The sequence below is a fragment of the Rhinatrema bivittatum genome, chromosome 4 (genome assembly GCF_901001135.1).
Source record: "Rhinatrema bivittatum chromosome 4, aRhiBiv1.1, whole genome shotgun sequence".
NCBI classification, from domain to species: domain Eukaryota; kingdom Metazoa; phylum Chordata; class Amphibia; order Gymnophiona; family Rhinatrematidae; genus Rhinatrema; species Rhinatrema bivittatum.
This window is the reverse complement of record NC_042618.1, coordinates 338,095,260-338,116,113: the sequence shown is the minus strand read 5'-3', so window position 1 is coordinate 338,116,113 and position 20,854 is coordinate 338,095,260. Positions and strand designations below refer to the sequence as shown.

The 20,854-nt window shown below is 51.1% G+C and overlaps 1 protein-coding gene across 9 annotated transcripts in view; it reads right to left on the bottom strand.

Moving 5' to 3' along the window:
• The window catches only part of EXOC7 (exocyst complex component 7), a 135,679-nt gene that overhangs the window by 69,212 nt on the left and 45,613 nt on the right, over positions 1-20,854 (bottom strand). For 6 of the 9 annotated variants that reach the window (XM_029600453.1, XM_029600456.1, XM_029600454.1 and 3 more), the window contains exon 6: positions 19,389-19,556. In XM_029600453.1, the coding sequence (XP_029456313.1) occupies positions 19,389-19,556 (168 nt within the window). Of the gene's footprint in view, positions 1-18,635; positions 18,648-19,388; positions 19,557-20,854 lie in introns of all 9 variants that reach the window. The other 3 variants (XM_029600452.1, XM_029600455.1, XM_029600459.1) reach the window with 1 other exon arrangement.

The following is a 20,854-nucleotide window of genomic DNA, read 5'->3' as shown; positions in this document are numbered from 1 at the left end:
GTACCTGCAGAAAGGTGAAATTTAAAAATGTACCTGTTAATGTCCTTTCCTTTAGACCTGCCAGAACAGTCCAGACAAGTGAATTATGTCCCCTCTGCCAGCAGATGGAGACAAAGCTGACTTCATGCCCCCTACAGGGGTCTGGTACTGCCTTCAGCTCTTCAGTATCCTATATCAAAGCTAAGACAACTGAAGACAATTATTTAATTTCCAAACCACCATCACAAATAAAATCTGATACAGCCAAAAAACCTTACTCCATGATTAACGCAGGAATAAGCAGCCCTATGCCAAGCTCACAATTACATCAGCTGTCTTCAGAGTGAGCAACAATGTATTTGCTATTAGATTTCTAAACTTATTAGAGTGAGAGTCCTTGATTGCCGCAGTTTCCTTGGATGGGTTCTGGACTATCTGGAAAGACTAAAGTTTAAATTTTACCTTCCTTATCATTCATGCCAGACCAGTTTGGACAAGTGGGATGTACCAATGCTCCACCCAAATCTGGCGTGAGGAAGCCACAGTAGCTCTCAGGACTCTTGTGTCAAAGACAAAGCCTCTCCCAGCCTGCACATCCACAATGAGGTGCTTAGAGCGGGGATGCAATGGAGGCAAAAGAGCTGCCCTGCTATTATCTTCTGGAAAGACAGATTCTGACTCTGCCTACAAGGAATCCTGTGCCCTCGCTGAGTGGGATCACTGGCCTTCTGAGATCTGCAAACTCTTAATGGAGCAGGCCAATGTGCTCCTTTCCTCAATTACTCCTGAAACTGATGCTATAGAAACCATTGTGCTTTAATAGGGCACATTAAAAGACCAAAGACTTATCCAAGAAGAAACTGGTCACCTACAAACATTTCAAAGGTGACCTACAATGGACTCTTAAGTGGCTGTCCTTGACCTGGCTTATATTGCCTGACTTTCTTACCCTCATAAGTGAGAAATGCCCAATTCGATAAAATTGAAACACTACCTTCCAAAAGAGGAGCATATTGGGCGCAGAGATACCTGTTTCTTTAAAATGACCAAAGTCAACAAGACTCAAAGAGATGCTGCCCTGTGGACACTCTAGAGGTAGGGATGCCAGATCCTTTCATAACTAAGTTCACTTCCAAGTCGAGGATACCTCCTGCTGTGGAAGACATGTGTTCTTCTATCCTTGGAAGAAAGTACCTGATAGGAGAAAGCAGATAGAGAGCTTCTGAGACTGTCTCTTGCAGCAAGCCAGATCCAGTCTGTGCCCTCTGCGGTATCTGCAAGTTATGCCTTCATCCTAATCTCCTCTGGTGAAAAGGATAAGATTGAAGAAATGGACTCCTCAAAGGGAAACATTGTCTTCTCCTGCAGAACCACATACTGATGACTAGGTGCTGGTCATGGTTATACAAGGATATCTGAACCCCCCTGGCTCCTGCTTTATTTTTTCCGCCAAAGATCTTGCTCGTTTGGAGCTTCATGGAATTGATCTGAAATCTACTCATGGGAAGTGCTCCACCTAACTCCTAGTAGGGCAAAGGCCATTTCTGCTGGTCCTTATACTCCAGGTTCTCAAAAGTGTCAGCTCAAAACATTTGTCTGAAAGATAATAGCTTTAGCCACGTGAGCTGCTGCTAGGTCCTGCAGGGGAACTCCCAGACCAAATCGGACTCACCCAGGTACCTGAGGGCTATTAGATTCCCTTAATTTGTTCACATCAAAGGAAAATTAGTTTCTTACCTGATAATTTTCGTTCCTGTAGTACCAAGGATCAGTCCAGACACCTGGGTTGTGACTCCGCACCAGCAGATGGAGACAGAGCAAAACTTGTCGGGCACCCCTACATATAGTAAGGCGCCACCCACAGCTCGTCAGTCTTACGTAATGTCAAAGCAAAAATGGAAAAACTCCACTAACTAACTATACCGCCCGAAAACTCCCGGGCCGACTCAAAGAACCCCCAGCTGGATCAGAACTCCCCGAACCAGAGGTCCAACCAACAGATAATAACAAAACCAGCGCAACCGAGCGGACTCTCAGCAACAAACAATACACTTACAGATTACGAGGGCGGGAGCCTGGACTGATCCTTGGTACTACAGGAACGAAAATTATCAGGTAAGAAACTAATTTTCCTTTCCCTGTACGTACCAGGATCAGTCCAGACACCTGGGATGTACCAGAGCTGACTTTTACTGAGGGTGGGAACCAGAGAGTCCCGCTCGCAGCACTCTCTCTCCGAAACCCCCAGAATCCATGCCCCGAACATCCAACCGGTAGTGTCTAGCAAAAGTATGCAAAGACTTCCAGATCGCCGCTCTGCAAAATTCTTGTGGCGACACATGTGAAGATTCCGCCCAGGAAGCGGCCTGAGTGCGTGTCGAATGAGCCCGAAGACCCACCGGAACAGCCTTCCCTTTCAGTATGTACGCCGAAGCGATGGCTTCTTACGGAGCAGAAGTCTGCGAACATCTAGCTTCTTCAACCATTTGGCGTTAGGATCAGAACGCTCCCCCTCCGGAAAAGCGGGCAGCTCAACCGACTGGTTCAAAAGAAAAGCTGACCCCACCTTTGGGAGGAAGGAGGGAACCGTCCTTAAGGAGACCCCCGAATCAGAAAAGCGGAGGAATGGCTCCCGACAGGATAACGCCTGCAAGTCTGAAACTCGTCTCACCGATGCAATAGCCACGAGAAATACCGCCTTAAGAGTGAGGTCCCTTAGCGGCGAACGCTTGATGGGCTCAAGAAAAGGTGATGTACACAGCGCCGAAGGAACCCAATTGAGATTCCAGGACGGAAAAAAAAGAAAAAGATGACGTAGAGGAGGCCGCAAAGCTTAGCCCCCCCGAAGGAAAAGTGCCACATCCGGATGATGTGCCAAGGATACGCCGTGTACCTTACCCCTGAGACAACCAAGCGCCGCCACCTGGACCTTGAGAGTACTGCTAGACAGACCTTTTTCAAGACCCGTCTGGAGGAAAGCGAGGACATCCGGCCCCGCTGGCAGTATGGGATCTACCTTCCTGGGTTTACACCAATCCTCAAAGATCGCCCACACCTAAGCGTTTCCTCTCCAAAGCCAGGCCGCGAGACAGAATTGATCCGCGTCCTCCAAACAAACGGGCCGTTGCCGCAGAAGGGCCGCCGCCCCTCGCAGTCTGAGGGGAGGCCCTCTCGCCAACCGCAGGAGGTCCGCGAACCAAGGGCGCCGCGGCCACTCGGGTGCCACCATGATCACCTCCGCGGGATGCATCTCTATTCTTCTGAGGACCTTGCCGAGCAGTGGTCAAGGAGGAAACACGTACAGCAGTACGTCTGTGGGCCAAGGGAGCACCAGGGCATCCACCCCCTCGGCTCCCCTTACTCTTCTTCGACTGAAGAATCTCGGGGCCCTGGCGTTCTGAGCAGTGGCCATCAGATCCATGTGTGGTGTTCCCCACCTCTTGCAGATCAAGTTGTAAGCCATCTCCGGCAGCTCCCATTCCCCCGGGTCCAAGCGATGGCGGCTGAGGTAATCCGCTTGGACATTGTCGACTCCGGCGATATGGGATGCCGCAATCTCGCTGAGATGTCTTTTCGCCCAGACCATCAGATGACTCGCCTGTTCCGCGACCGCCCGGCTCCGCGTTCCTTCCTGGCGATTGATGTACACCACCGTGGTTGCGTTGTCCGACAACACTCTGACCGCCGTCCCTCGAACCAATGGGAGGAAGGCCTGCAGGGCCAATCAAACCGCTCTGGTCTCCAAGCAACGGATGGACCACTGTGATTGAGCTTTGGACCACTGTCCTTGCACCGAGCGGTCCAGGCAAACAGCCCCCCCAGCCGGATAAGCTGGCATCTGTCGTGACTACCGTCCAGGCCGGCGTGAGCAGGGATACCCCACGCGTCAGATTGTCGGAGTTGAGCCACCATGGTAGACTGGATCTCGCCTGATCCGTGAGTGGGAGTGGCCGGTGAAAGTCTTCCGACACCGGACGCCACCGGGAGAGCAATGCTGACTGCAAAAACCGCCGATGGCCCAGGGCACCATCGCCAGCGTGGACGCCATGGACCCCAACACCATCCGATAATCGCAGACCTGAGGACACCGCAGGGCCAATAACCGGCGCACCTGACCCTGAAGCTTGTACACCCGCTCCTGGGACAGACATACCCTGCCCTGCTTCGTGTCGAACAGTGCTCCTAGGTAATGCAGCATCTGGGTGGAAACCAGGCGGCTCTTGGCAAGATTGATCCCCCATCCAAGTGAGCGCAAGAGTTGCAGGACCCTGTCGACCGTCTGGCGGCATTGGACTTCTCGGATGAGCCAATCGTCTAGGTAGGGATGTACCAGTAACCCTTCCCTTCGGAGCGCGGCAGCGACCACCACCATGACCTTTGTAAGCGTCCGCGGAGCGGTGGCGAGACCGAAGGAGAGCGCCGTGAACTGATAGTGCTTGCTCAGGATACGCTGCGACCACCGACCGAATCGTCTCCATTTTGAAGCGTGGAACGCGAAGACACTGGTTGACCCCTTTCAGGTCGAGTATGGGTCTAAAAGTACCCTCCTTCTTTGGCACGATGAAGTAGATGGAGTACCGTCCTCGACGGTGTTGTCCCTGTGGTACGGGCACTATCGCGCCTAGGCCTTCTAGCAGATACAGGGTATCCTGGACTGCCGCCTGTTTGCTGCGCCCCTTGCAAGGCGAGATCAAAAACTTGTCTACAGGGATACGTGCCAATCTAAAGCGTAGCCGCGTCTTATCACGTTGAGGACCCATTGGTCCATAGTTATTCTGGTCCATTCCCCGTAAAAACGCTCCGGCCTGGCCCCTACGTTTGGAACTGCCAAGGCTAATGGCGCCGGCTGTAGGGAATGGACCGTCCGCATCTCATTTGGGAGGCTTTGGACCCGACCCCGCCGAGGGACCGTCTCGCCTCCCAAACTTTCTCCTACGAAAGGACTGAGATCATGTCGGAGGCCTCGAGGATCCCGAGCCGGCCCGGTACGAGGGCCCCGACGATCTCTGCGGTCGTGACTTTCTTGGCCCCTTGAACCGGGCCCTACTGGAGAAAAACGTCCGATTTCGGTGCCTGTCCCCAGGCAGCTTGAAAACCCCGTTCTCACCGAGCGACTGCATCAAGTCGTCCAATTCCTTACCGAACAGCAACTTCCCTTTGAATGGAAGGGAGCCCAGATGAGCCTTCGAGGACCCATCCGCTGCCCAATTTCTGAGCCCGCGAAGACGGCGCGCTGACACCGCCGAGACCATGGCCCTGGCCGACGTCCGCAGAAGGTCATGCATTGCATCTGCACTATACGCGATCACCGCCACTAGAGGATCCGCCTGCACCGACTCTTCTCCCGATAGGCCAGCATTGGCCTGAAGCACCTGAGCCCCGCGCAAACCCGCTCTCAACGCAAAGTTACTGCAAATAGCCGCGTGGACTCCCAGGGCCGACGCCTCAAAACACCTTCGTAAGCTGTACCTCCAGCTTCCTATCCTGTATGTCTCGAAGGGCCGTGGCCCCCGTGACCGGAATTGTGGATCGTTTTGTCACAGCAGATACCGCTGCATCCACCCTGGGAAATCGAAGGAGTTCCAGCGCGTCCTCTGGCAACGGGTAGAGCTTGTCCATAGCTTTACTCACCTTCAGGCCCAAGTCCGGGGTATCCCATTCCCGGAACAGGATGTCGGTCGCCGAGAAGTGGAATGGAAAAACCCACCGCTGGTCCAGTGAGGCCCAGCAGCACCGGATCCATTTTAGCATCTGGTTTAGAGCCCACCGGCGGGGCATCCACTCCTACTTCCTGCAGGATAGCCGGGATCAGTGGCGCCAGCTCCTCTTTCCTAAACAAGCGAACCACTTTCGGATCGTCCCCTTCCATAGCTGGCGCTCCCTTTGGCGTTCCCCGGATGCGCCACCTCTTCACCGACGGGAGCTCCAGAGCCTCCGGGGGCCTTCCCGTCTGGTTCCTGCTCCGCTGCTGAGGACGAATCAGAATCGGTGTCCTGAGGGACCCCCCGCAGCGGCTGGTGCCCTCTGGGCGGGTCCGCGGGCCTCCGAGGGCCCTCCCCCGCCCGCTTCTTCCGTGGCTCCAACGGTCTGTCAGAGCTCTCATGTCTTCTCCTCTTCACCCTAGACTTCTTATACTTTAAGATTTAATGCAGCAAGCCTGCAAAACGTGAAGAAAAAGGAGGCCTCGGAATCCATGGAGCCTCCTCCTGGCTCTGACAGTCCGGCGAATCTGGGCCCCCCCGGGGGCTCGCTGCTGTGGAGAAAGCGCGGGAGGCAAAATGGCCTCTCCCGCAGCTTTCCTCGCGGCATCGCGGACCGATGCCAAGATGGCCGCCGTTCCCGCGCTCAGCGGGAACGGAGCAGCACTGTCATCTGCGGCCGCTGAATCGCGCAGCGGCGATCGCGGCGGCCGGGGTCGGGCCCCCCGACCGCCCTCGGACGGTCCCTCACCGCCCGAAACACAATGAGAACAGATGCCCGATCGCGAGACTCGCGAGCGCGCCGAGCCGCACGCGCGGCAAGAGGCCCCTCGCGGCATGCTCCTGCCTGCTACCGCCCGCGGCCGGGAGAAAGCAAATGAATTTCAAACAAAAAACGGCGAAAATAGGCGGCGAACACAAAGAACAACGGCGTCCCGTCCCCCCCCCCCCCCCCCCCGACGAACTCCGAGTGAGGACGGGCCGCCGCACAAGAAAATAAAACTAACACAGTTTTTTTGTTTTTTTTTTACAACCTGCCGCTGGCCCTGGTCCTGATCCTTCTTCTTCTTCAGCGGGGGTGAGTGAACCGGGCTCCCCGGTGTCACCCCCGACGCTGCTGCCAGATAGGCTGGGTCCTCAACCCCAGCAGCGGCCTCAACCAGGGGGGGTGGTCCCCTCAGAACCTCGCGACCCCCCTGGGAGGCTTCCAGGACCCCGAGCTGAACACTAAAATAAACACCTCTCACCTAAAATAAACACCTCTCTCCTAAAGGATTAAATTAATTTTTATTTTATTTTTTTTTTTTTAAACTCCCCTGACTAGCTAACCACTAACCAGGATCACCAGAGACTGTGGGTGGACCTGCCCCATCTGCTGGAGACAGAGTAAGACTGACGAGCTGTGGGTGGCGCCTTACTATATGTAGGGGTGCCCGACAAGTTTTGCTCTGTCTCCATCTGCTGGTGCGGAGTCACAACCCAGGTGTCTGGACTGATCCTGGTACGTACAGGGAACTAATCCATTAAAATTAACTGCTACCGCATGGGCTGCCTTCTTCTGAGCTAGAAGCCAGGATTTCTGGAATGCTAGATGGCTGGCTCTGGCCCTCAGCCTAAGAATTCTTGTCCATACTTCAGCTGCCCCGGATCATAACTCCCCTCTCAACCTATAAGGCTCATGTCTATGACATGAAAGAACTATAAGAGAGACTCAAGATTCATTCCCTGCAGGAAGCAACTGAAAAAAAAATCACCTGCTCAGGCTACTTATAACCTCTTTAGAGAGAGGGAAAAAATAGTCTTGTGACACTGGGCTACTGAATATCACCCTGAGAGGAGAGCAAATTGAGTGAGATGCACAAGAGTCTGTACCTAAGGTACTATGTTTAGGTTCATTGTCCTGAAGCAGAGGGACAGATATAGAAATGGTAGAATTGCACAGCAGGAGTGAGGCTTTGAGCCCATCATATCCAAAGCCAGATCACTTTCTTCTTTGGAGAAGTGAGGACTTCCCTATACTCTAGAGACTGGGAAAGATTAATTGCTATTCAAGATAATCATTAGTCAGCAAAGAGTTTCCACACCTGAACAATCCTGGGCTTTCCTGCTCCACCTCAACCTGAATAATCAAATGTCTGACTAAAGGAGGAAAATGATTCCCTCCATGTATAGGGAGGCCTTTATTACTCCTTGAGTCCTGGTTAGCAAACAAGAGGAAAGCCTCATAACTGCCTGTGAGGGATCCAGGCTAATGCGTTTGAAAAATATCTGGTAGCAACTTTTTGAAGGGAGAAGAGGGAAGCCCCTATGTATCTATGTGGAGAATCACGTAAGAAAAGATCTGCCGTTCTCCATGGGGACCACAAGAATTACATTGGCTGCCATTACATTTTAGAGTTCAATTTAAATTGATATTTATGATACATAAGCTATTACATAACCAACATGGTGCCTTAAAAGCAAAAATTGATTATTATGTACCTACACATACTTTGAGGTCTGGAGATGCTAGCCTATTGTGTATTCCTTCAAATAAAAATATAGATTAAAAACGATGCAGAAAAGAGCATTTTCATTTATCATTCCTACATCATGGAACAGATTACTGGAGCAGTTACGCAGTGAGCCTGATGTGAGAATATTTTGAAAGCAGCTTAAAACTTTGCTTTTTAACATGGCTTTTAATTAAAATGCTATATGTTTTAAATTGTTTTATTGTATTACAATTGTTTATGTTATTTTATGTATACTGACTATATTATGAGGGGGAATATAAAACTATGTAAATAAAGAAAGAAAGAATAGGAGAATTCATCACCTCTACCTGGAGACCTGAAATAATTAGTACTATGCCCCCCATCTCTTTTCAAGGAAGAGACAGAGCCTCAAAATTTGTGACTGACCAACCATCCTACGTGGCCTACACTTAAAGGAACCAGAAGTCTCCCAAGTGGTGTTCCACCACCCAGTGCAGAAGACTCCAAGTGTTTCTGAGAAGGAACACAACAACGAGAGGACTGCTGTAGCCAAATTATTGTCCTGGAATACTTCCAAGGAAGAGAGCTGCCTGAGCAGATTGCTTGTAGCCTCTGAAACAGCCTCAGGACACGACTGGTCTTGGTTGGGGGAGAGAGGGCAGAAGTTTCCAATAAGCATTCCTAGCTGGCCTCTGAACTTTGGTCCCTAAACTTCCAGGACCACTCCACAAGACAGTTTTCTCAGAGAAGACAAACTGTACAACAAGGTTGAGATTGCAATCACTGTCACTCTGTGAGGGAGCTCCCAAGAGACATAGAAACGACGGCAGAAGAAGACCAATAGGCCCATCCAGTCTGCCCAGCAAGCTTTCACACTTATTTTCTCATACTTATCTGTTACTCCCACCGCTGAGTTCAGGGCCCTTATTGATAACTTTTTTATTCTAATTTCCTTCCACCCCCGCCACGGATGCAGAGAGTAGTGTTGGAGCTGCATCAAAGTGAAGTATAAGGCTTAATGTTTGAGGGTAGTAACCATCGTATCGAGCGAGTTACCCCAATGTTTGTATACTCATACTGCTCAGATTAATGCCTTGTTAGATGTTGTCTGGATGTAAATCATATTTCTTCATTTCCCCCTGCCGTTGAAGCAGTGAGCTGCGCTGGATATGCATTCAAAGAGAGACAAGGCCATAAATTCTGTGGTCCCATCTTAAACTAGTTTTGACCAGGCCAGATGGGGAGATCTGAACAAAAGGAGCTCCCAGCATCACTTACTTCCACCATGCAAGACTCACCATATGTGAATCCACCCAGGAGCTATTGGTAACTGTGTAGGAAGATCAGAGACCTCACACCCTGCGGGAAGGGTCATTAAGGCCTCCTCTGAGGGATGCTGAACCCAAAGCAGGAGGATCTAACTCAAAAGCTATTGCAAATAGCAGCCTGGGGAGACAGACTACAGAAAAAAAAAAAACCAGATTGTTTAAGCAGAGATTCAAACTTTCTCTCATGGGAAGCCCTAAACATTTTGATATTCTCCACCAACTGTTGATTTAAAAAATGTGGCCAACTCCTTCCTCTCCTCCCTGGTGATCTAAATCCCTATTCTTTGCTTCCCTGGATAGGGAATATAGATCCCTCATAGCCTCGGCTACCTTAAGGCTAGAATCAGATGTCCCACACTGAGGAGATCCCACCGGCTGCCATGCTGAGACACCATGACTTACCTCTGGTGCTTCACATCTCCCTTTTTTCTCCCCCATGGAAAAAAACAGAAGCCAGTGGAGGGAGGGAGAGGGTAGAGATATCACCTCCAACCCCCTGACAGAGTCCAAATCTGGCACAGCACCACAGGAGACCAGGAGGCAGTCCAGAAAAGAGGCTGTGCTGCAAGCCTTTTTTTTTTTTCCCCCTTCTTAGTAGGATCCCACTCTACCAGGGAAATCAGCCTGAAGATTGTTGCCCTAGAAGTCCTGTCACTAGTTTCTTCTGCTGGAGCCACCAAGAAAACAAAGTCACTGGGGATCACCTGGTGATTGACCCTTTGGTGTGGGAACTCAGACCCATCTGAGTTAGTTCCCAAGAGGGAAGACAGATCACTCGGAACACCCTAAGACTCAGCCTATGCTCCACCGGGAACCTGGGCCTAGTCTTCCCAAGAGCAGCCAACTTGTACCTGCAGCACCAATCCACATGTCTTGACAGTGCATCAGACCTTTATTAGGGGGGGGTCAGAAATCATCTTTTTTTTTCCTCTGTCTCCATCTGCTGGCAGGAGGACATAACCCACTTGTCTAAACTGCTCCGGCATGACTGATAAGAAAGTCTGAAAGTGAAAGCTCACACATGCTTTCGCTTTGAGAACTGGTGCAAAGCCTGTGATTAAAGTGTGCATGCACTCTATGTCCCAGTGCAGACAGTCAGAAGATTACCCCCATAAGGATACAGTCTCAGAAGTAGGAGTATCTCTTCCAATTAGCCTTTCTACTAAGTTCTCTTTGAGCTTGGACGTGGCAGTCTCTGACAGAAAAGAGGTACTAGACAGGGTCAGTGAACATCGAGCAGTACTGCAGCACGCAGAAGAAATGTTAATATCCAGGGGAGCCCTATCTATTGGTGTCCAAACATAGGCATTTTCTATAACAGGGTATTATAATGGTGTAAGGAGGTTAAGAGCCAAGGAACATGTGGCTCCAAGGAGAAGATGGTGGATTATAATCATTTTTTCCTATTGCTTGATCTATTTCTCCATGTCCCATCTCCCTGGAAAATGGCCAAATTCCATATCCTGGGGAATCAAACCCTCATCAATTAGATCTCAGTGGTTTGTGAGGGCAAGAATTAGCATTAGCTGTTAAATTCTTTTAGGACTTAACCAGGTGAAGTTCTCACTGGCTTAAAACATTCAAACATTCCCAGAACGAGGCAAGATAGCTCACACAACCTGGCATAGACAATTCCAGTACTGCACAACCATGCAGGAAACACTCTCTAAGATTACTGGGAGACACAGGATGCTTAAATCTTAACCACTGGCCAGCCAGGATGTACATTTCAACTGGCTGAATAATATGACACTGAGTTCCAAGCATAGGAGCTGCTCTGTACATAAACTCACTTGCTTCGTAATTCTAATTCAGGACAACAAGAGGTGACTGCAAGAGTTTGGGGGGGGGGGGGAGAGGCAGAAAAGAACGGCTGTAAGAGCCAATGCCAGAGTAATTCATGCCACATAAACATTAAAGAAAAAAAAAAGTTATACTGCAAACAAAAACTGAATTCTGGACTTAACCCTGGCCTGGGACCCACCACCCCTCCGATACCTTCCCAGTGGTCTCACAGTTTTGTGGCTCCTCGCAGCTTGCTTTGCATGTTTTTAAAGCCACAGCACAATTCGTATACTTCTGGAGCCGGCATGCTGCGCTGGGATAGTCCTGGTTTGGTGCTTGGTGGGTGTAGTGTGGAATATGGGGAAGTACTTGAGGTCATTGCACATAACTTTCTCTCCAAGGAACTCTGTTCTAACTGCAGGCCATGCAGTTTTGAAAATAAATACCTCATATGAGTGAGGAAGTGAAAAATGGTTTAGAGGATGGGTGTCAGGCAAAATCTTTTTCAATGAAACTGGATTAGAGTGAGTGTGCACACAGCATCAGATGCTCCCAGGGTTCTTCCTGAAAGCTCCTCAGCGTCAGAGGGCTTGATTTTGAGAGGAGACAAAGGGAATCTGGACAAGCTGATTCATGTTAGTGAAACAGCTCAGAAATGTGGTTCTGGGCCCAAATACCTGAGGAAGGTGTCCCAAAAAAAAAAACCACACATCAGTTTTACTGCAATGCCTCCAGCGGGAGGACTGCATCACTGTCAGGCTTGCATTTAGTGAGGTTACCTCAACAGAGCAAAGCAACTTGTGGGGAGGGGGAGGAAGGGGTAGGAAAGGCATAAAAGCTACCATTTCCAAAACAGGTGTTGGAAAGTAATTTGCAACAGATTATTTCAAAATGTTGATGCAACCGTCACACCTCTCAGATGCAAGATAAAATGACTTGAACCTTCCTTGAGACAAGTTCCCAGCACTGAGAAAAGAAAATTATTATTTACCTGCTAATTTTCGTTCCTGTAGTACCATGGATCAGTCCAGACAGTGGTTATGTCCCCAATCCAGCAGATGGAGTCAGCACAAGCTTTGAGGGGGTGTATCCATATATACTACTACCCCCTCTGCAGGAGTTCAGTATCGAGTATATCAAAGCCCGAGTAGAAACCCCCGAAGGATCAAGTTTGTGGAAACAGATAATGAAAACAATTGTAACCGCAACAAGTAACTGCAAACATCCTACCAACTTGTAGGGAGCTGTGAAAAACAGCGAAAAGAAACAACTGTGAAGACTCAGAACACTGCGAGCAAGAAGCAGCGCAGAGCTGAGCAGGATCAAGAACCCAAACGCGGTGGGCGTCTGGACTGATCCATGGTACTACAGGAACGAAAATTAGCAGGTAAATAATAATTTTTTTTTCCCTGTACGTACCTGGATCAGTCCAGACAGTGGGATGTACCCAAGCTTCCCTAAATCGGGTGGGGTCCTGCGAGGCCTGCTCGGAGAACCTGCTCGCCAAAGTGTCCAGAGACCGAAGAGGCGAGGTGCAGACGATAGTGCCTCGAGAACGTGTGTAACGATTTCCAGGTGGCTGCCCTACAAATTTCCTGCGAGGATACCGAGCGAACCTCCGCCCAGGAAGCCACCTGAGAACGTGTAGAATGCGCTACGATTCCGGGTGGGGGAGTCCGACCCGCCCCAATGTAGGAAGCAGCAATGCCGGCCTTCAGCAATCTGGCAATGGTAGTCTTCGAGGCCTGAGACCCCTTCTTAGGACCGGCCCAGAGTACAAAGAGATGGTCAGAGGTTCGGAACTCATTTGTAGCCTCCAGATAGAGGCGCAGAGTGCGCTTGACATTCAAGAGACGGAGAGACTTCGGCTCTGAGGAAGAGAAGGACAGCAACTCCACCGTCTGGTTCACATGGAATGCAGAAACCACCTTCGGAAGGAAGGAGGGAACGGTGCGAAGCGAAACTCCAGAGTCGGAGAAACGGAGATAGGGCTCTCTACACAACAGAGCCTGCATCTCCGAGATGCGTCGAGCGGAACAGATGGTCACAAGAAATACAGTCTTGAGAGTGAGATCCTTTATCGTTGCGCTGCACAGCGGCTCGAACGGTGGTCCCGACAGGGAGCAAAGCACAAGGTTAAGACTCCAGGAGGGACAAGGGTCCCGTAACGGAGGACGCATATGCTTGACACCCTTGAGAAAACGAGCAATGTCAGGATGCTGTAGAAGAGAGCCCCCATCGCTCAACAGCGAACCAAGGGCGGCCACCTGAACCCGTAGTGAATTATAGGTGAGCCCTTTTTCCACCCCCGCCTGTAGAAACTGAAGGATCTGAGGTACAGAAGCCTTAGCGGGTCTCGTGGCCTGGCTGGTACACCACAGCTCGAACACCTTCCAGACTCGAACATAGGCTGATGTCTTTCGTGCCCGCAATAGCGTGGATACTACCGCCTCCAGGTAGCCCCGACGCCGGAGGCGGCGCCTCTCAAAAGCCAGGCTGCAAGACAGAAGAATTCTGCCTGCTCGAAAAATACCGGGCCCTGATGTAGGAGCTGGGGGAGGTGCCCCAGCCTGATTGGCCCGTCGATCACCAGCTGTAGCAGGTCCGCAAACCAGGGTCGCCTGGGCCATTCTGGGGTGACGAAAACCACGGTCCCCTGATGGCTTTCTATTCTGCGGAGCATCCTGCCCACCAGGGGCCATGGTGGAAAAGAAAGATATGGCGGCCACGGGAGGACAGGGCATCCACTCCCTCCGCGCTCTCTCCGGCGACTGAAGAAGCGTGGAGCCTTGGCGTTGAGAGCGGACGCCATCAGATCCAAGTGGGGGGCCCCCCACCGATGGACGAGAAGTTGCATTGCTTTGTCGGAGAGAGACCACTCTCCGGGTCCAGCAGTTGACGACTGAGGAAGTCCGCCTGGACGTTGTCCACACCGGCGACGTGCGAGGCCGCTAGCCGGACGAGATGACGCTCCGTCCATTGCATCAGCAGCGCCGCCTCGAGCGCGACCTGCGGGCTGCGCGTGCCTCCTTGTCGGTTGATGTAGACCATGGTGGTAGCGTTGTCCGATAGGATTCTGACTTCTCGGTTCCGAAGAAGCAGGAGGAAATGTCGCAGAGCTAGCCGGACCGCTCTGGTTTCCAGACGGTTGATTGACCACTTCGCCTCCACCGTGGACCACGTCCCCTGCGTGGCGCTTCGATCGCAGACTGCACCCCAGCCTGCTAGACTGGCATAGGTGGTCACCACCACCCAATTTGGCAGATCGAGGGACATGCCACGGGCCAGGTTCGGCGGATCCAACCACCAGCCCAGACTGTCCCTGGCATTCTGTGGGAGCGGGAGAATCATCTGATAGTCCTGCAATACTGGTTTCCAACGGGAGAAGAGCGCCCACTGTAAGGTCCTGAGGTGCGCAAAAGCCCAAGGTACAAGGTCGATGGTGGACCCCATCACTCCCAGGAGTTGCAGGTAGTCCCAGGAGGTGGGCTCTGGTAACGCAGAGAACCGTCGTGTGTGATCCCGCAAGGATTGAGCTTTGTCCTGGCGCAGAAAAACTTTGCCCAGTAGGGTGTCGAAAGTTGCCCCCAAAAAAAAACCCAAGCGTTGCGAGGGCATGAGGGAGCTCTTGGAGAAGTTCACTACCCATCCCAGGGAATGTAGAAACCGTACTACTCGAGTCACCGCTGAGCGTCCATGATCGAATGACTTCGCCCGGAGGAGCCAATCGTCCAGATAAGGATGAACCAGGATGCCCTCCTTCCGGAGAGCTGCCGCCACAACTACCATGATCTTGGTGAAGGTGTGCAGCGCCGGCGCCAATCCAAACGCGAGAGCCGTGAACTGAAAATGCTGGTCCAGAATTTTGAAACGAAGGAAACTGTGGTGGTCCGGGCGGATGGGAATGTGCAGGTAGGCCTCCGTTAAGTCCAGGGAGGCGAGGAACTCCCCCCGATGCACCGCCGCAATCACTGACCGGAGCGTTTCCATGCGGAACCGAACGACTCGAAGGGATTTGTTGACTTCCTTGAGGACTAGGATAGGCCGGAAGGAACCGTCCTTCTTTGGTACGACGAAATAGATGGAATAGTGGCCCGAGCCCACCTCTCCGAAGGGCACGGGCGCAGTAGCGCCTATCTCCCGGAGTCTGTCCAGAGTCAGCTGCACCGCTCCTCTCTTGAGGTCCGAGCCACAGGGGGAAAAGATGAACCTTCCCTGCGGGGGGCGGACAAATTCCAATGCGTAGCCGTGTTTTATGGTATCCAGGACCCACTGGTCCGAGGTGATCCGTGCCCACTCCGCTTAGAAATACGTTAGTCGGTCCCCAATCCTGGGGACAGGGGAGTGGGCGAGACTGGCATCATTGTGAAGACTTGGTATAGGGGTTCCCGGTTCCGGGAGTAGTGCGTGCGGGCCGATGCCCGCAGAAGGCGCGCAACCAGGGCTGAGACCTGGGGGCGGATGGCCGGGAGCCCGTCTGTCTGTAGCCCCTGTAGCGCCGTTGCGCTCTGGCTCTGGTCCGAGAAGAAGAAAACGCTCTGGATGGTCGAAACCTATCCTCCGGCAGCCGATGAACAGCGTTCTCCCCCAGGGACTTGATGATCTAGTCCAAATCCTCCCCGAAGAGGAACTTGCCCCTGAAGGGAAGAGAGCCCAGACTGGACTTAGAGGACGTATCAGACGCCCAATTGCGTAGCCACAGTAGTCGTCGTGCTGCCACTACCGAAACCATGGATCTTGCGAGGACCCGAAAAAGGTCGTACGAGGCGTCCGCCCCATACGCCACTGCGGCTTCTAGCCGATCTGCCTGGGCAGCCTCATCGGACGGCAGGTTCTGAGACGTGAGGAGTTGTTGCACCCAAAGGAGACTAGCCCGCTGGGCAAGCGAACTGCACATCACCGCCCGCATACCCAGAGCGGAGACCTCGAAAACCCGCTTAAGGAAAACTTCCAACTTACGATCCTGTGTGTCCCGCAACGCCGCACCTCCCGTCACTGGGATAGTCGTCCTCTTCGTGACCGCCGACACTGCGGAGTCCACCTTTGGGACCTTGATGAGGTCCAGAAAATCTTCGGGGAGCGGGTACAGCTTTTCCATAGCCCGGCTGCTCTTCAGGGAGGCCTCCGGGGTGTCCCATTCCCTGGTGAGAAGTTGTAAAACGAGTCATGAATGGGAAAAGCCCGAGCCCTCGGCCGGAGTGCCGCCAGGACAGGATCTCCCTTCCTTGAAGAAGTGATGACAGCGGGAGCTACTGGGGCAGGCGGGTCTGGTGGCGGATCCAAATCTAATTCTTGGATGATCTGCGGGATGAGGTCGTCCAGCTCTTCCCTCTGGAAGAGGCGTAGGGTACGCGGATCATCCCCCTCCTGTGTGCCGTCCCCTTGTCCCCCGTCCGGGAGGTCAAGTCCATGTCCCGCTGGGTCTGGCACCGCCCCCACTGCCGCGGGCGTGGATCGGACCCGGGTAGGAAGGCGGGAGGCCCCCACTCCCGGAGGGTCGGGGGGGGCCGGCGTCGAGGGCGACATCCGAGGGATCTTAGGAGGGGGGGGGGGGGTCCCACAGGTGCTTCCAGCCCCTGCAGATAAGCGGTATGCATGAGCAAGATAAACTCCGGAGAGAACCCCGGCCTGCTCGGGTGCGCTTCGGGGGCGGCGTGGTTCCTGCTCCCTGGCTCTGGGTGCTTGGTTCCTGCACCAAAATCGGGGGAACACCCCCGCTGGTAGAGTCCTCCAGGGATCCGTTCTCCCTCGTGGCCTCCAGGGATCCGTTCCCCCTCGTGGCCTGCGCCTCAGGGCGCTCAGAATGTAAAATGGCCGCCGTTCCCACCAAAAATGGCGGAGTGGCCGGCCCGCACCACCCAGGCAAAAAAGAGAAATCAGTCAGGGACTGTGAGGTACCTTCCCCCCCGGGAAGGCATCGTGCACAGATGCCCTCCCGGGAAATCCGGGACCCCGGGTCTCCGCAGGCCGCACAGCGGGACGGCCGCGGCATCGGGATCGCTGCAGGAGAAAAGAAAAAGCCACGGGGGGGGCCACGCGCACAAAGGCGCCGCTGCGGGGGGGCCCGGTCGGCCCGCACTGCCCGCTGTCTGAAAATAGAGGAGGGTGCCGTGGGGGGGGCCTTCCTGGCCACACGACCCGCCCCAGACATCTTTCCCTAAATGGCTCAGCAGCCCATGAGGAGCTGTAAAATGGCCGCGGGTGAGGGAGTAAAGAGCGAAGAGGCCGGCTCCACCGGCTTTCGCGGGCACCGGGGGCTGAGCTGTAAAGGAAAAAACTACAAAGGAAAAACAAACTTACCCCTGGCTGCAACGAGAAATAAACAGCAAGGCCGCAGAGAAGAGACAAGGAAGATAAGCCACTCCCCAGAAGTTGAAAGAACTCTGCCTTTTTTTTTTTTTTAAACTTAATACAAACTTGATACAAACTTGATCCACAGAAAAAGACAACAACAAGCCATAATCAAGCAAGAAAGTGAAGGAAAAGGAGGGGAAGCCTGATTCCCCTACTCGCATCTGCTGGAGTCAGAAGATACTGGACTCCAGCAGAGGGGGTAGTAGTATATATGGATACGCCCCCTCAAAGCTTGTGCTGACTCCATCTGCTGGATTGGGGACATAACCACTGTCTGGACTGATCCAGGTACGTACAGGGAACAAGAAAGGAGTGCCAAGGGCTGACTTGCATGAGTACTTTCAAGGCTGGGAACAGAGGGAAGACGGTCAAACACAGAAAGTCAAAATGACCACAGCAGTAGCTACTAATGTTCATGAACTGAGAGCATACTGCACAAAATGTCGCTGTACAGCACTGTGTACATTTGGAATGTGCTATATACAAATCATGAGAATATTAATAATAATGCATAATGTAATAAAAGATTCTATGGAAGTGTTTGCTATCTGAGATGTATTCAAGCTGGGGTTGCAATACCCCGATTTCATAAAGTGAGAATTACTGAAAAGCAGAATATGTGCCCCAATAACTGTGGGGAAAACCCTTATTAATCTGGGCATACAGGTTGCAAGATATCCCAGTGGGAGTTTGATCGTAAAGCTCTGTCACTTAGGGGTCAATTTTCAAGAGACAGTACTCCTCCTTTATAGTACAAGTACTTTTACCTGTGCTGCAAAGGGGGCAGGGGTGAGATCACAAGGGGTTTAAAAATTATCTCCCTTAAGTTATAAGAAGGTAGAGGTGTTTGTGTGTGTGAACAAATTTGCAGACTGGGTCCTTAGCATTAGTCAGGATCCTCTCCAAAAGATTTCAGAGTGCAGAATATCCCAGCACACACGCAAAGATCCAAGAAGATTTATCTGTGCACAATGACCAACATGGAATGAGCAAGCCGGAAGGAATAGGGTTACCTGGGATGTAGACTGTCATTCACACAGGAATTATAGAAACAGAGAGATAAAAACATTAATCACCAAATCTACATCTCCTTCCATTCGTTATTTCCCCAAACCTTTTGTCCTCCATATAAAGAATTATGTTTTTGGAGACTAATTTTCTATTAATATATTCTGAATAAACCTAAAAAAGAAAATTAAGAATACAGTATGGAACTCTTAAGCCTGGTCTGCTCCACAGGGCTGGGAGTGACTGTGTGCTACTGGCAGCTGGGCCTGCTGGAAGCACTGTACTTGCCCTCTGTTGAAGGGCTGTGGGCATGGAGGTTGTCGATGGTCAGGAAGTGACTCTTCATGGAGAGCTGTCAGAGAGTGGCTGGCCTAGTCTTGTGAATTTACGGAAGTCACTACAGAAAACATATCCTTTGGAATGGACAGGTGATCTCATCTGTGTATACCGGGGCCAGGAAGAGGCACGCAGCCTGACTACTTAAAGAATGCATTCTGCAACTGGTTTTTTTTACACCTGAGCTATTGAAACCCAAGCAATTCTAACACAGGAAGAGTTATTCTGCTACCAGTCCCCCCTTCCCATTCTTACTTATTACTGTATTACAATTAGATCATCATCCCTCTCCCCAGGAGATCCATGCCTTTAAACCTATCTACAGGATCACAGAATTAACTTCTCCCAAGACAGAAACTACCTTTAACAGGACGTCACCTGTCCCAAGGTTTCCAGAGAACTTGACGGGAGCAAATACTGACCTGGCCTCTTAGGTGGCTTCTTGGTGGGTGTGTCTTTCCGCTTGTTTTGAACAGCAGGAGAGTAGGGGACCCCCAAGGACGAGCTGTTCTTACGAAAATGTTCTTTCAGCCCCTTGATAGATCGATCAAGCTGGTTGGATCGGATCTGATAGTAAACATTCATAAAATCTAAAAAAAAAAAAAAAAAAAAACTTATATGTATCACACCAAGTACCTATACTGGGTGTGAAGGCAGCATATGGGGAGCCACCCAGATTTCTAACAAACATAAATAAACCAAGACATCTGCTGAATGATGTCGAACTGGAAAGGGAGCGAGAGAGGTGCTGAAAAATATAGGGTGCAAATACATCCAAAGATACTAAAGCACAAACTAAAACTATATTTGTGTTTAGTTAATAAGGTTTTCTACAAAGTCTGATTTCTCATGTGCATGTGTGTTCGGGAAGGTGAAATTACTTCTTTCCTGATTATTTCCTTTCCTTTAATACAGTTAGACCAGTTCAGACCAGTGGATTATGTACGTCAACCAGAAGATGAAGACAGAAATCAACAGGCTCCTGAGGTCACGCCTTATATATCTCCATGCTGACATCAGCCTGCCAATATTCCTGTAAAAAGCTAATAGTGGTCAAGTTTAATGCATAAGAACATAAGAAATGCCATACTGGGTCAGACCAAGGGTCCATCAAGCCCAGCATTCTGTTTCCAACAGTGGCCAATCCAAGTCACAAGTACCTGGCAAGTACCCAAACATTAGATAGATCACAAGCTACTATTGCTTATTAATTACCGTAATTGCAGTTTATGGATTTAACCTCTAGGAACTTATCCAAATCTTTTTTAAACCCAGTTACACTAACTGCTGAAACCACATCCTCTGGCAATGAATTCTCGAGTTTAACTATGCACGGAGTGAAAAAGAATACCATCACCTATCAACAATATTATTGGTTCAAGTGATTTCTTTTCTTTTTTTTAAACCAGTGGTCTTCCAGAAGAAAAAGGAAGCAGAAAATGAAGGAAGAATTCACAACAATAAACCAGTAATAACTCACTTGCAAGGAAGTATATAAATTCATTCTGTTCCTCAACTCTGCTTACCTGCCTGCAAGGCACAGAGTACATAAACTCTCCAAGACACCAGCAGCACAGGGAGGAACCTGGCCTGGTCTGACTGCATTAAATGAACGAAATTATCAAGTATGAAGTAATTTCACCTTCCTCTTCATCCAGTCAGACTAGGCCAGACTATTGGAGTATACCCAAGCTACTCCCCCCATAGAGAAGAATGCTGCCCCAGCCCTTTGCAACACCATCAAGACAAAGGCCTCCTCTCAAGTCATGACATCTAGGTGATAATGTTTAGAAAAGGTATAGAAAAACAACCACATCGTCACCTTACAGATCTATAAAGAAGAGATCAAAGGCAACTCCAACCAAGAAGCTGCCTGCTGTCTTGTGGA